Here is a 14,587-nt window from a genome sequence, read left to right on the forward strand (position 1 = left end):
AGCCAATCAGACCTTCAGTTGCCATGTTTCAAACAGTGAAAATCCAGACAGAAAAGTTGTTGGGCAAGATCGCAACTGCCAACATGGGCTGCCATGCGTCCAGATTTTCCCTAACATTTTTCCGATTTCTGCCCAGATGATGCTGACAAATTCTGGATATGTCTAGGAAATTCTGGACATATGGCAAACCGAAAGAACACAGAGCAAGGCCTATGATGAGAAATAAAAACAGTGGGCAGGCTGGTTTGTGTAGGTAGTTTGTTCAAACCACAGTAAAGCAGCCTTCAGGAATGCACCCTTAGCTTTAACTAAACACGCAAGGGAAGGGCCTCGGGAAGAGATGTGCAATCTACACCATGCTGTGGGTCTTCTTAGTCTCCCATTCCTGGATGGTGATTGCCTGAGCCAGGAAACCTTTTGTACTCAGGAAAGTTTCCTATGCATTTTAGAATACTGAGAGATCAAATGGGAAGTATTGAAATTTATGTGCTCACCTGATGGATTGCTGCCTCCTCTGTAACTGTGTTAGAATCACCTATGAGTAACACAGAGCCTGGCTTATCAGGAACCTGTTGTGGTGTCAAAGTATTGGTACAGCTTCCGATTGGGAAAAGAATCTGACTTTTCCGAGAGCCTGAAGTCAGTGAAACCTCATGGCAATAAGACTGGAGAAATGCCCGGACTCCATCAATCCCCACAAACTGGGAGATGGGAGCACCATCAAAATGCACACTTCCATTGTCACACAACTGAGAATTTTTCCACCTGTGAAGTCTGAGTGCCAATAACACAAGGAGGAAGGCGAGGAACAAGCAGGAGACAAAAGCCACTGCAGTCACCAAGTAGAAGGTGAGATCTGACTGTGGGTCTTCAGATACCGGGATGCTGCTCATATCAGTCAGCATGTCAGGGATGCTGTCAGCCAAGACCACAGTAACAGTGACTGAAGCCGACATTGGAGGCTGCCCATTGTCCTTGACTAAAACCACCAGGCTTTGCTTGAGGGCATCTTTCTCCAGAAAGAAGCGGGCCGTCCTGATCTCTCCCGTGTGGAGCCCCAGAGTGAAGAGCCCTGGCTCGGTGGCCTTGATCAGCTGGTAGGAGAGCCAGGCATTCTGGCCAGAGTCCGCATCCACGGCCACCACCTTAGTGACCAGGTAGCCTGGCTCAGAGGAGCGAGGGGCCAGCTCTATCCCCGTGGAGCCATCGGTGGGAGGGGAGGGGTACAGGATCTGGGGAGCATTGTCATTCTGATCCAGGATGAAGAGTGTCACTGAGACGTTGGAGCTGAGTGGTGGAGAACCTCCGTCCTGAGCCTTGACCAGGAACTTCATCTCCCTGATCTCTTCATAGTCAAAAGAACACAGAGCATAGATGACCCCTGTTTCAGAGTTAATGGAGAGGTAGGAGGAGAGAGGGGAGCCAGTCACTTGACTTTCTATGATGGAATAAGTTATTCTGGAGTTCTCTTCCCAGTCTGGATCATTTGCATTTAGAGAAAAGATGGATGCTCCTCTCTGATTATTTTCCATGAAAAATGACTTGTAATCTGATCTTGCAAAGTGAGGTGGGTTATCATTTGTGTCTAAAATGCGCAGAGCTATGATGGTGGCTGTAGAAAGAGAAGGCATTCCATGATCAGTTACTGTGATGGTGATGTTGTAGTTTGCCACTTGTTCTCTGTCAAGGGGGCCATCTGTCACCAAAGTATAAAAGTTGTCTATGGATTGTTTTAGCTGAAACGGGAGGTTTCTGGGAATTGTGCATGTGACCTCACTATTGATTCCAGAATCTTGATCTTCTACATTTATAATAGCAATAACTGTTCCAGTTGATGAGTTCTCATGAATGGAGTTGGTCAGAAAGGTCACAGTTAATTCTGGCGCATTGTCATTCAGATCTGTGACTATGATCACAACCTTGGACCTGTCACTTAGACCACCGCCATCCATGGCTTGCACCTCAAATTCATAGTAGGATGATGTCTCAAAGTCCAAGTTTCCCATGAGGGTTATTATGCCAGTTGTTGAATTTAAAAGAAACATTTGTGAGTCCTTTATTGTGGGTTTTTTGAAGGAGTATTTCACCTCTCCATTGATTCCTTCATCCAGATCAGTGGCTCTGACTGCACAGACTATGGACCCTTTGGGAATGTTCTCCTCAATGCTGATTTCATACACTGGTTGGCTAAAAATTGGTGCATTGTCATTTACATCTAAAACAATGACTTGAATTTGAGCAGTGCCAGTCCTGACAGGATCACCCCCATCCATAGCCATAAGAATTAGATCATAAACTTGCTGTTCCTCTCTGTCCAAAGATTTTTCCAGCACCAGCTCAGCATGTTTGGGGCCATTTTCTCCTGTTTGAACATCCAGAGAAAAATGGATGCTTCCTGTGAGTTGGTAATTCTGAACAGAATTTATCCCCAGATCTGGATCAGTAGCATCAGGCAGAGGAAACCGAGACCCTATTATAGATATTTCATTAATTTTCACCTCCAGTTCTCCTGGAGGAAAGTGGGGAGCATTATCGTTTATATCAGTAACTTCCACTTCAACTCCATAAAGTTTTCTTTTACTCTCAACAATAACCTGAAAATTTAATTTGCACTTCTCTGCCCATGCACAAATTTCTTCTCTGTCAATTCTCTCAGTGGTTTGTAAGTGACCACTGTTGTAGTTCAAAGTAAAATACTGAATCATACCTGTTCTGGTAAGAATCCGGAGCTCACGGTTAGAAAGATTATTTCCATCCATTCCTAGATCCTTTGCAATATTTCCCACAAAAGAGCCTTTCTGCATCTCCTCTGGAATGGAATAATGAAGTTGTGCAGAAACTGTCTTCAAAATGAACATCAATACGAGGCATTGCAACAAGATTGTCTCTTTCCAGCTCCATTGCTTCTGATTTTCTCCCATTTTCTTGCAACAGGATAAATGCCACTTATTCTGGCTCAGACGTTTTTGAGTATGAAATAAATGCTGTTGTTTTTTATTTAAAGTTGCTGCTATTGCACTCCCTGCAATGTCTGTGCAAGTATGGTCATGCAGATATTTTCTGTTTATACATTACCGGTAGAGAATTTATGGAACTCCCAGTGTGTTCTATAGCCAAATTGGTGAACAGCGACACCCAGAGGCTCAATTGAAAATTATAGATCATTTTAACATAATATTACTTTGCCTAGACAATCTGAATCAGGGATGTGATGTACTGAAAGTTCCACATCCTGTTTAATAGACCCAAGCGATATGGCAATGCAATCTCATTATCTTCATCTGGAGTACTTTAAAAAAGATGATACTTTTTTCCCTGTGCTTGTAATGGGTATTAATATGTGGGGTGTTAATTGCATTAGGAGGTTTGCATTCATTATCTATTAATATAGTCATGTAAGTTGGGTTTATTACATGTTTTATAAAGCACCCCAGGCTTATCTGCACTTAGGGTAGCAAGGTGCTCACTCAGAGAGGCTGCTTTAAATGTTTCAACAGTGCATGTGCTTATTCATAAGAGAACTGCACTGTGTAGAGGACCGTGGCCTTATGTACTTAGCAGCCCCATTCTCTTTTAGTCCACCTTCCTCTCACACCTGCTATGCTCTGGTGAGTGAATTTTAAAGTGGAAAGGAGGGCAGGTGAGACTATTGGAGCTGGGGTGTAGCTTTTTAGGAGTGATGAGGGTTTGCTGCTGTTGTTGCTGTTGGTTTTTTGTATCTTTATTTTAGATCTTGTGATTTATGTAGAAACTGTTCAGTTTGGTTGTGTTTCATGGTTTTTTTAATCAGTTCCATGTGTTATTTATTGTTTATGACTACTTTTGTTATGTTGTAGTTATGTATTTTTTTATGTTGTAAGCCACCTTGAACATGGTTTGAACTGTGGAAAGGAGGCATACAAATAAAATAATGTATGTATGTGTGTGTTGGTAGAGGAAGACATCAGAAAGCACAGCAGTTTCAGTCTCCCTCAGTATCTCAAGAGCAATTAAGAGGTTTGAGCAATTCATGGTAAATTATTTAAATATAAAGCCCTGAATAACTCCGGGCCTTGTTTTCTGAAAGAACTCCTGTCCCTATATACATCTGGTGGATCAATAAGCAAAATTGTCAAGGAGTTCAAGCAACCCCTTCTATGAAGAAAACTTGCAGCTCTTGGGAATTTTTAGTTTAGAGAATAGGTGGGTAATAGGTGACATGATAGAAGTTTATATAATTACTAGCTGGCCCGGCCACGCATTGCTGTGGCTCATCCGTGTGATTCCCCCCACCCTGTGCCAATCCATGACGTATCCTGCCCCCTCCTCCCCTCACCCCCAGCGTATCCCTGTGATTCCTCCCACCCTGTCCCGACCCATGACGTATGACGCCCCCTCCTCCCCCAACCCCCGGCTCATCCCTGTGACTGGTCCCACCATGTCCTGACCTATCCCATCCCCTCCCCTCCTCCCCCCAACCCCCAGCCAGGAGAGTCAGTACCTCCATTTGGCCTAGTCTGTAAAGGCTTCAGCCTAGTATGTAAATGGGAGCTGAGGTGCTGTTGAGAGGGAAGGTTTTATAGGTACAGTACCAGTGTAGCCGCCACTAGAGTGCGCTGGTTTGCAACCTGGTTCTGTTCCCAGCATGCACTTTCGTCTGAGTGGTGTGTTTTGAAACACAGGGTTTTGGGTTTTTTACCTGGCACAGATGTGACATCTGTCTTTGAAAATGGTACAGGGTCACTCTCATATTCGAATGCGGCATTGTGTCAAAATTTGAACGCAATCGGCCAAGCGGTTTTGGTGAAAAGTGGATACTAACGGACATGGCCAATTTACATTTTTATATATAGAGATGCAAAACACTAGAGCACAGGGACATCCAGTGAAGCTGAATGTTGGAAGATTCAGAACAGATAAAAGGAACTAAGTCTTCAAGCAGCGCATAGTTAAATGAAAGAACTCAAGCCCACAGGAGGCAGTGATGACCACTGATGACTTTAAAAGAGGATTAGAAGAATTCATGGAGGAAAGGGCTATTGGAGGCTATTACCCATAATGGTTATGCTCTGCCTCTACAGTTGGAGGCAGTAATGCTTTTGAATACCAATTGCTGGAAACCACAGGATGGGATGGTGCTTTTGAGCTCAGGTCCTATTTGTAGGTTTCCCACAAGTATCTGGTTGACCACTGAACTGCATGGCTATTGGCCCAGTCCAGCAGGTTCTTCTTATGAAATCATACTATGTTCTTATAAAGTCGCAGTATTTTGCTGCTGATTCAGGGCTTGGAAAGGGTGTCGTGGATCACAATGGAACATACACTGAGTCAAGAGTTTATGTGATGGTTATCTTTTCAGTTAACAATTCCTAGATGACTTACCTAATCTTTTCTTGTTCTCTAACCATTGGATCTGGAAAGAACGGTTCTCAAAATTTGCCCTTCCGATATCACATGATGTTTTAAATCCACCATCCATTATTTAATAATGAAGATAGAATAAAAATATTTGGACAACGGGAACAGGTGTGGATTTTTTTGGCTCAAAGATTTTTATACAGTACAACCCCTGAGTTACAGCAAAAAACTGACTGTGGTGCCAAGTAATTGGTTCACAATACAAATGATCCAAATACATGCATTACCTACAGTGGAACCTCAGTTTATGAACACCTCGGTTTATGAATTTTCAGTTTATGAACGCCGCGGACCCATCTGGAACGGATTAATTCACTTTCCATTACTTTCAATGGGAAAGTTCGCTTCAGTTTATGAACACTTCAGTTTATGAACAGACTTCCAGAACCAATTACACCCATGTTTCAGGTTAAGTACGCTTCAGGTTGAGTACTCCGCGGACCCGTCTGGAACGGATTAATCCACTTTCCATTACTTTCAATGGAAAAGTTTGCTTCAGTTTATGAACGCTTCAGTTTATGAACAGACTTCCAGAACCAATTGTGTTCATAAACCGAGGTACCACTGTACGTTGACTCCCACACTATGTCCACTTATAATCCATTAGGTAAAATACTTCTTTCACAAATCTACAGAGTATTAAACTCTCAAATGCTGCTACCATTCACAACTCTAAAGGCATGATGGGGAGGAAATCAGGCGACCCATTAGATGATACTTTATGGGAAGAAGTGATGGGCAACTATCAGCTCTTCAAGGCAGCAGGAGGAAGCGAACACTGAACTCAGACGTGACACTCATTCCTACCGGTACCTGAATGGCATATTTCAATATTTGAGATTTGGTTGAAATTGAGGATGGCAATTTCTAAAAGGAGAAAGTGTCATTCTACACCCACTTTCACCTCTCTGGTGCAGAAGCGTAGATAGGGGGGTGGGGGGCAGTCCGTCCCAGGTTCTATCATGGAGGGGGGTGACAAATCATCAAGGAACAATTACTGCCCTATTAGGGCAGTTCATAAAAAACTATTTTTTTTGAAAAAAAAAGCTTGCTCCAAAGGTCTTATCTTACTACACTAGGAATTATATAGCTATACAGTGGGACCTCGACTTACGAGCTCCTCGACATCCGACATTTTCGACTTACGAGCGTAAAAAGTGGTCGCGCGCTTACGATTTTTCCGACATCCGAATGGAAAACCCATTTGCGGCTAGATGTGGTTTCCTTGACTTACGAGTTTTTAGATGCGGTTTCCTTCGACTTACGAATTCTTCCGTTTCCAATGCATTCCTATGGGAAACTCGACTTACGAAGTTTTCGACCTACGAGTCTGCATTCGGAACGGATTAAATTCATAAGTCGAGGCCCCACTGTATATGAAATTTCATGCATATCAATTAATATATTGACCCTCCTCCACGAAAATAGCTGTTTACTTGGCTGTTTTGCTATGTTGTGAAGGCTGAAATTTCAATTCAGTGGAGTACTTACTGTTCCCAACCCTAACCCTGTGGAAAGCCATCTAATTAGACTTTAATTTGATTTTGACACATGTTTTTAGGAGATAATTTAATTATTGTTTGATTTTATACCAATGTTATGTATCTGATGTTAGCCGCCCTGAGCCCGACTTCGGCCGGGGAGGGCAGGATATAAATAAAAGTTTATTATTATTATTACTTATTTTATTATTATTCCTTTGTAAGAAAATATGAAATAATGTAAAACCATTTTTGCAGGTAAAAAATAATAATCAATGTGGGGGGCAGTGACAAGAAATTTTTCGCACCGGGTACCACCTGACCTTCCTACGCCTCTGCTCGGGTGGCCGTCCTTGGCTTGGTGCCACATAGCAATTCATGTTCTTCTGCTCATGTCACTTCACAGCACCCACCACCCAATGGTGTTCTGAGGAAGGGCTGGTTGTGTTGTCACATCCTGCAAGTGCAGCACCACATGGTACAATTACTGTAAGTAGGTAGAGAGATAACTTTTAATCTTGTTGGGAATCATCACCATCAGGAGCAGGAGTAGAAGTAGTTCATTGTGTATTCGGGTTTTAATAAAGGGAAGGTTAGCTTTGGCTATTGTTTTTTCATTCCTGCCATTTGTTTATTCAAAAATCTCCAAGCTGATTTTCTCCCCCTATCTTTCCATGAATGAGAATACAGTGGTACCCCGCAGGACGAATGCCTCATGCAATGAAAAACTCGCAAGACGAAAGCATTTTGCGTTGCGCGATGCGTCTCACAAGACAAAGTTTCCTATAGCTGCGCTTCGCAAGACGAATAGGAACACATTAATTAAATGGGTAAACCGGGTAAATGGTAAACCACACTTCACAAGACAAAATTTTCACTATATGAAGCGACTCGCAGAACGAATTAATTTCATCTTGCAAGGTACCACTGTACAACCAGGGAGGCTTGTTTTCAGCAAACAGCAGGAAGAGAAAGAGGCAGTAGTCCTTTGTACTTCCACTTACAACCTCCAAGTCTGCTTTTTGAGTTAAGAGAAAAAGCTCACCTAAAGATTGTTGTTGTGTATTATCTCCTGTACAATAACTAGGCTGACTCTTTCTGAAGTCTTCTTTTCCCAAAATACTATAGTGTTTTATCAAATAGGGTATTTTGCAGCCAAGATTATGGTGTCCTTTGGTATTAGTTGATATTACATATTTCTTAGTATTTGGGGGGGGGTTTCTCTGTACCAATATTCATAGAATCATAGAGTTGGAAGGAACCTCGGCCCTTAGATTAAGAGTCTCATGCTCTACTGACTAAGATATATTGACAATCATTGTCATTGAAAATGTTATGTTTTACACTTATTTCTCCGTGTTTAGCCTATTAGTCAAAGCTAGAAGTTGTGATGCATGCTATCTATAATATTTTAGTATTCTTGATACTGCTTGCCCACCTTTGGCCTGAATCTGTTCCATTGTATTAATTTTAATTCCTCCTGCTCCTCCCCACCCTAAAATTAATTAAATTTGTATATTATTTAAGTATTGAATTAGAACTGTTAGGGGAGAAGGGAAAGAGAAACCTGGTTACACATTCCTTTAATAATGCAACTTTACCAAATCAACATGGAGTTAATTAGGTCCAGGTTTCTGAATTCTTCTTAATTTTTTGTGTGTGTGTAAGGGTTGGTAACTGTCTTTACTAACTCACTGAAATTAGAAGAAACATTTTAATATATATATAATAGTATCCATGCTCCATATTCCCAAATCTAGTAACAAATGTCCCAGGATTTAGCCTTAGTGTTAGGCACAGAATATTGATAGGATTAAAGATAAATGCACCCCCGCCTCCCTCGCTCTCTTAGATACAGGAGGATGGCTAGGGCAGCTCAGAAGGGCCCTCACGCAAACACACACTCATGCAAAGGTAGAAGGCTGGCAGGAAAGCTTAAAGCCCACTACCGCTACACAGCAGACGGATTGAAGAAAAGGAAGTATGAATTAGTCCTGTACCGTAGTTTGACCAATCATGACTAAGAGTGGCTAGGAGCTGGGTGGAGTCACAGATCTTTAAAAAGTGTAGACTCGCACATACCGGGCAGTTTCCGTTTTGACTTGAAATGTTAGTTTTGGACTTCTCAGAAATATGTAAAGGTATAAAGTGGGTGGGTGGGTGGGTGTGCCAGCCTACAATGGCGCCCACCTGAGAGGTGCCAGAACTGCACTCCAGCGTGCTCCAGCTGGAAAAAAGCTCTGGGTGTCATTAACAATTAAGTATAAACAACACATTTTATGTTCCCCGTTACAACAATTTTTGGATATAGAGCTATTGCTGATTTGTTTTACTAATGTTATTTCATATATATGTGTGTTCTTTCTCATATATAGATAGATAGATATAATACAAACTTCTGCAAATAAAAAACAAAAACAAGATAAATATAGCATTTACGTTGACCAGCACCATGGTGCCAAAGAACTGAAGCCTGAATGTAGCTCCTGTATTTGATGAAAAAGAGAGCATCAATTTATAATCCCACATAAAATTGTTGAGAAAAAGAGGGCATTGCATCTACAGGCTTTCAGAAGGTCAACAATAGAATGTTTTCAAATGGCAAAGTTCATTGTGCACATGGTAGAGACGCACTACAAAATATGCAAGATAACTTCACCTGCCATCAGCACTACAAGACATACCACCAAGACATACAGTAAGAAAGACAACCTATCTGTTCTAGAGATCGTGTTACTCACCGTTAAACAATGGCACTAGCAGCCTTCAGGAAATCACTTTTACTCAGGAAAGTTTCCTATGCATTTTAGAATACTGGGAGATCAAATGGGAAGTACTGGAATTTATGTGCTCACCTGATGGATTGCTGCCTCCTCCATAACTGTGTTAGAATCACCCATGAGTAACACAGAGTCTGGCTTATCAGGAGCCTGTTGTGGTGACAGAGTATTGGTACAGCTTCCAATTGGGAAAAGAATCTGACTTTTCCTTGAGCCTGAAGTCAGTGAAACCTCATGGCAATAAGACTGGAGAAATGCCCGGACTCCATCAATCCCCACAAACTGGGAGATGGGAGCACCATCAAAATGCACACTTCCATTGTCACACAACTGAGAATTTTTCCACCTGTGAAGTCTGAGTGCCAATAACACAAGGAGGAAGGCGAGGAACAAGCAGGAGACAAAAGCCACTGCAGTCACCAAGTAGAAGGTGAGATCTGACTGTGGGTCTTCAGATACTGGGATGCTGCTCATATCAGTCAGCATGTCAGGGATGCTGTCAGCCAAGACCACAGTAACAGTGACTGAAGCCGACATTGGAGGCTGCCCATTGTCCTTGACTAAAACCACCAGGCTTTGCTTGATAGTATCTTTCTCCAGAAAGAAGCGGGCCGTCCTGATCTCTCCCGTGTGGAGCCCCAGAGTGAAGAGTCCTGGCTCAGTGGCCTTGATCAGCTGGTAGGAGAGCCAGGCATTCTGGCCAGAGTCTGCATCCACGGCCACCACCTTAGTGACCAGGTAGCCTGGCTCAGAGGAGCGAGGGGCCAGCTCTATCCCTGTGGAGCCATCGGTGGGAGGGGAGGGGTACAGGATCTGGGGAGCATTGTCATTCTGGTCCAGGATGAAGAGAGTCACTGAGATGTTGGAGCTGAGTGGGGGAGAACCTCCGTCCTGAGCCTTGACCAGGAACTTCATCTCTCTGATCTCTTCATAGTCAAAAGAACTCAGAGCATAGATGACCCCTGTTTCAGAGTTAATGGAGAGGTAGGAGGTTATAAGGAATTTGTCCATGTTTCCTTCAATGATGGAATAACTTATCCTGGCATTTTCCTCCCAATCTGGATCGTTTGCTTTTAAGGAAAATACTGGAGCTCCTCTTGGATTGTTCTCTGTGAAATAAGCCAAGTAAGATGATTCTGCAAAAAGAGGAGGGTTGTCATTTGTGTCTAGGATTTGAAGTAAGATAAAAGTTGACACAGAAAGTGGTGGAATCCCATGGTCAGTAGCTGTGATAGTGATGTTGTAGTCTGCTGTGTTCTCTCTGTCAAGGTTACTGAGTGTCACCAAACTATAAAAGTTATCAAAAGACTGTTTTAGTTGGAAAGGGAGCTTACTGGGAATTGAACATGTGACCTCCCCATTGACCCCCGAATCTTCATCTTGAACATTTAGAAGGGCAATAACTGTTCCTATTGGTGAATTCTCAGAAATGGTATTGATGAAAAAGGTTATTGATAGTTCAGGTGCATTGTCATTAACATCCATAACAATTATCACAACTTTCGACCAGTCACTCAGCCCTCCTCCATCCTCAGCTTTCACCTCAAAGTCATATGAGGATGATTCCTCATAATCAAGGTTTCCCATTAAGGTAATTGTACCAGTTGTTGAGTTTAAAATAAACATTTTGGAATCCTTCTTTGTGATTTTCTTGAATGAATATTTTATCTCTCCGTTTTGTCCTTCATCCAGATCAGTAGCACTAACTGTAACAATGCTGGACCCATTCGGAATGTTCTCCTTGATGCTCATTTCATAGATTGGTTTGCTGAAAACAGGTGCATTGTCATTTGCATCTAAAACAATAACTTGGATGTTAGCAGTGCTGGACCTGACTGGATCGCCTCCATCAGTAGCTGTGAGGATCAAATTGAAAACAGATTGTTCTTCCCGGTCCAGATTTCCCCCCAACACCAGCTCAGCAGATTTGGCACCATTTTCTTCAGCTTGCACCTCCAGAGAAAAATGGCTACTGCCTGTGAGTTGGTAGGTCTGTATAGAATTTATCCCTAGGTCTGGATCCTGAGCTTCAGGCAGAGGGAACCGGGATCCGGCAGTGGATGCCTCACTGATTTTCAGTTCCTGTTTCCCCGATGAGAACTGGGGAGCATTATCATTTATATCAATAATTTCCACTTGAACCCCATAGATCTCTATTTTGCTCTCAATTATAACATCAAAACTTAAAACACACCTTTCTGCCCTTCCACAGATTTCCTCTCTGTCTATTCTCTGAGAGGTTTGTAAATGGCCATTGTTGTAATTCAAAGCAAAATACTGACTCGTACCTGTCCTGGTAACAATCCGTAGTCCGTGGTCCGAAAGATGATTTCTATCCACTCCTAGATCCTTTGCAATATTCCCCACAAAAGAGCCTTTCTGCATCTCTTCAGGAATGGAATAATGAATCTTCCCAGAAACTATCTTCCAAGCAAGCACAATTATGAGGCATTGTAAGATCCTTTCTTTGCAGATCCACAGCCTCTGATTTTCTTCCATTATCTTGCAACACTATCAATTCTAGGACTCAGGAGCTTCTGGGTTTTAAATTAGTGGTTTTTAAAAAATAAAAAATAGAAGTCTCTGTTAACAGTGCCTACAATATCTGTGCAAGTTTGATGCATCAGATATTTTGTGCTTGTGTTTAAGAATACTGCGGCTGGGTTAGCTGAATATCTTTCTTCCTGTGCCAGATTAGTGAACAGCGACACTCAGAGGCTCAACTGAAAACTGGAGATTATTTTTTCTACATTGGTAGTCCTGTGTTTGCCATTATAAAACAATTATTTTGCTTTAAGAATGAGCATAACACGAGTATAATTTTTATAAGTAAAAAAATGCCCTAAAGAAACAACATCAAACATTTAGACTTAGATAAATTTGTACTGGTTGTTGTTGTTGGTTATTACAATTTTTCTAAAAAAATAAGACTGATGTTTTATGCATTTATTGACAACTCTGCATAAAATAGTGCGTGTAAGAGATTATTCACTTATTTTAATAAAATGGGACTAAATTCCATTCAAGAACACCAATGTTAATTCCTTGGCTTCAGTCTTCAAAAGTCATGCACCAGAGCCTTGAGAGCTAATTATTCTGATGCTCCACATTAGAATATCCTTCTATCATAGTTCACCAGATGGAATTACTATCTATTAAAGCTTATAGAATTTTTGTCACTGATCTGATGTTTCCATCAGATTTGCCCAGTCTGTAGCCTAGCTACAAAGAAATAAAGGTTACTTTAAAATGTGTAGAATTAGATATGGGTCTTTTCCCCCACAGCCTATGTAAATGTAGTTAATTATGCTTAAACCCTTTCAATGTAGAAATAGGTATGTCCATGGTGGAAGGAAGAAGTTTGTGTTCCAAGCTATACAAATAAACCTATACTTATTTGTGCTTGTGCATCGTCCTTTAAGACTTCTGGAGGGAGGATATACACATGCCCTGTAAGAGAGCTGAAGCTAGAAGCAGCCACCATCACGGGCAGTTATCCCTTTGTAAGAAAGGAAGATCACTTACCTCAGCCAGTTAGGATGAAGCGTGGCCATCTCTGTAGGGCCCTGAGCCCTTAACTGCAGGTCAGTACTGAGGTTTGATTTAAAAATTCAAAATGAACTACACAGTTTCCAAAAGTGTAATTCCCTGTCTGCTTTGGTTCTTTTGCTTTATAAAGGTCTTGTACCTTTCATTTCCCTGAGTTGTTGGTGTTGACAGCCTTTTGGGAAGGCGGCTGTGGAGCTGAAGCCAGTGGACAGAGACAGTCTTCCTCTCACTCTGGCCAGTAGCCAAGTCAATGCTCTGATGGCAACCAAAGAAGGAGCGGCACTATTTTTTCATTTTGTGTCATTTCTGTAAATTGTGCTGCTTATGTAAAAAACCTAGTATACGTCATTTTTTATCATTTGATGTTTCTCTGTATTTACTGTGACTGTAAGACCATACCCTCCAACATTTCTCTGATGAAAATAGGGACGTCCAGTGTTATTTTCCTAGAAAAAGAGGTGCTGGAACTCACCATGAACTCACCCTTGTTCTCTTGGAATGGCAATGGTGCCAGCCTGGGAGGTGCTGGAACTGAGTTCTGGCTGAAAAAAGCCCCCCGGCAGTCTCATTCCATGTCCCTCCAACATTTCTCTGATGAAAATACGGACATACCCTCCAACATTTCTTTGATAAAATAGGAACATCCTAAGGAAAAGTGGGACATTCCAGGATCAAATCAGTAACCATGATGGCTTCTATAAATCTGGGGCTGTCCCTGGAAAATAGGGATACTTGGAGGGTCTGTGAGTCCTTCCAGAGACCCTGAATAAATTTCTTTGGCACAGAAAAGAACAGTGGGAATTTCATAAATGAGTTGCATTTGCTTATGGAAAATGTTCAGTTAAGACACATGTTTATTTTCCATTTTAAAGGAAACCTTTTTGAGAATATGACCATAGATAGCCTAAAGATTTAGAAGACTAAATGTGACAATACCACACTGAATGAATGAATGCCCTGAATTCATGTAATGCAGTTTCCTTCGGCATCAAAGCTCGCTTCAAGTATGAATAGTAAATAGTAAGTACATGATTGAGAAGACAGTAGTACAAGGATGCAAGGCTGGCTCCATGGCCTTCCAACTTGCGGTAGATGACTGAAGCCTTTTGTGCATCTAGAGGCCCCAATCTATGGGAAGTGGAAGCAGCTGAGCACATGTTCTCTGCCAGTGAGTGACCACCACATTCTTCACCAGCGCACACAAGGCCTCTGGAAGGGCTTCTTAATGTCACATAACTGAAGCATTACATAGGAACATTGTGTCCCATTGCTGCCACTGCTTGTAGAACCAGCTAAACTGGCTGCATATCCACCGTACACTTAAAGCACACCCACCCACAGAATCCTGGGAACTGTAGATAGTTAAGGATGCTGGGAATT

The 14,587-nt window shown here is 41.9% G+C and overlaps 2 protein-coding genes across 3 annotated transcripts in view; both read right to left on the reverse strand.

Moving 5' to 3' along the window:
- The window catches only part of LOC118079302 (protocadherin gamma-C5), a 269,776-nt gene extending 265,513 nt beyond the window's left edge, over positions 1-4,263 (reverse strand). The window contains exon 1 of one of the 2 annotated variants that reach the window (XM_035103378.2): positions 495-4,263. In XM_035103378.2, coding sequence (XP_034959269.1) covers positions 495-2,921 — 2,427 coding nt within the window. In that variant the 5' untranslated portion in view covers positions 2,922-4,263. The remainder of the gene's footprint in view (positions 1-494) is intronic. The other variant, XM_060278109.1, reaches the window with a different exon arrangement.
- Positions 4,264-9,034: 4,771 nt separating this feature from the next.
- Positions 9,035-14,027, reverse strand: LOC118079028 (protocadherin gamma-A6-like). The gene has a single exon (XM_035103031.2). The coding sequence runs from the start codon at positions 12,155-12,157 to the stop codon at positions 9,722-9,724; it is 2,436 nt and encodes an 811-aa protein (XP_034958922.2). The 5' UTR covers positions 12,158-14,027; the 3' UTR covers positions 9,035-9,721.
- Positions 14,028-14,587: the final 560 nt, after the last annotated feature.

The sequence above is a fragment of the Zootoca vivipara genome, chromosome 8 (assembly GCF_963506605.1).
Source record: "Zootoca vivipara chromosome 8, rZooViv1.1, whole genome shotgun sequence".
NCBI lineage: Eukaryota > Metazoa > Chordata > Lepidosauria > Squamata > Lacertidae > Zootoca > Zootoca vivipara.

Coding starts and splice junctions, on each gene's coding strand:
- LOC118079028 (XM_035103031.2), bottom strand. CDS start 12,157: ATGGAAGAAAATCAGAGGCTGTGGATCTGCAAAGAAAGGATCTTACAA.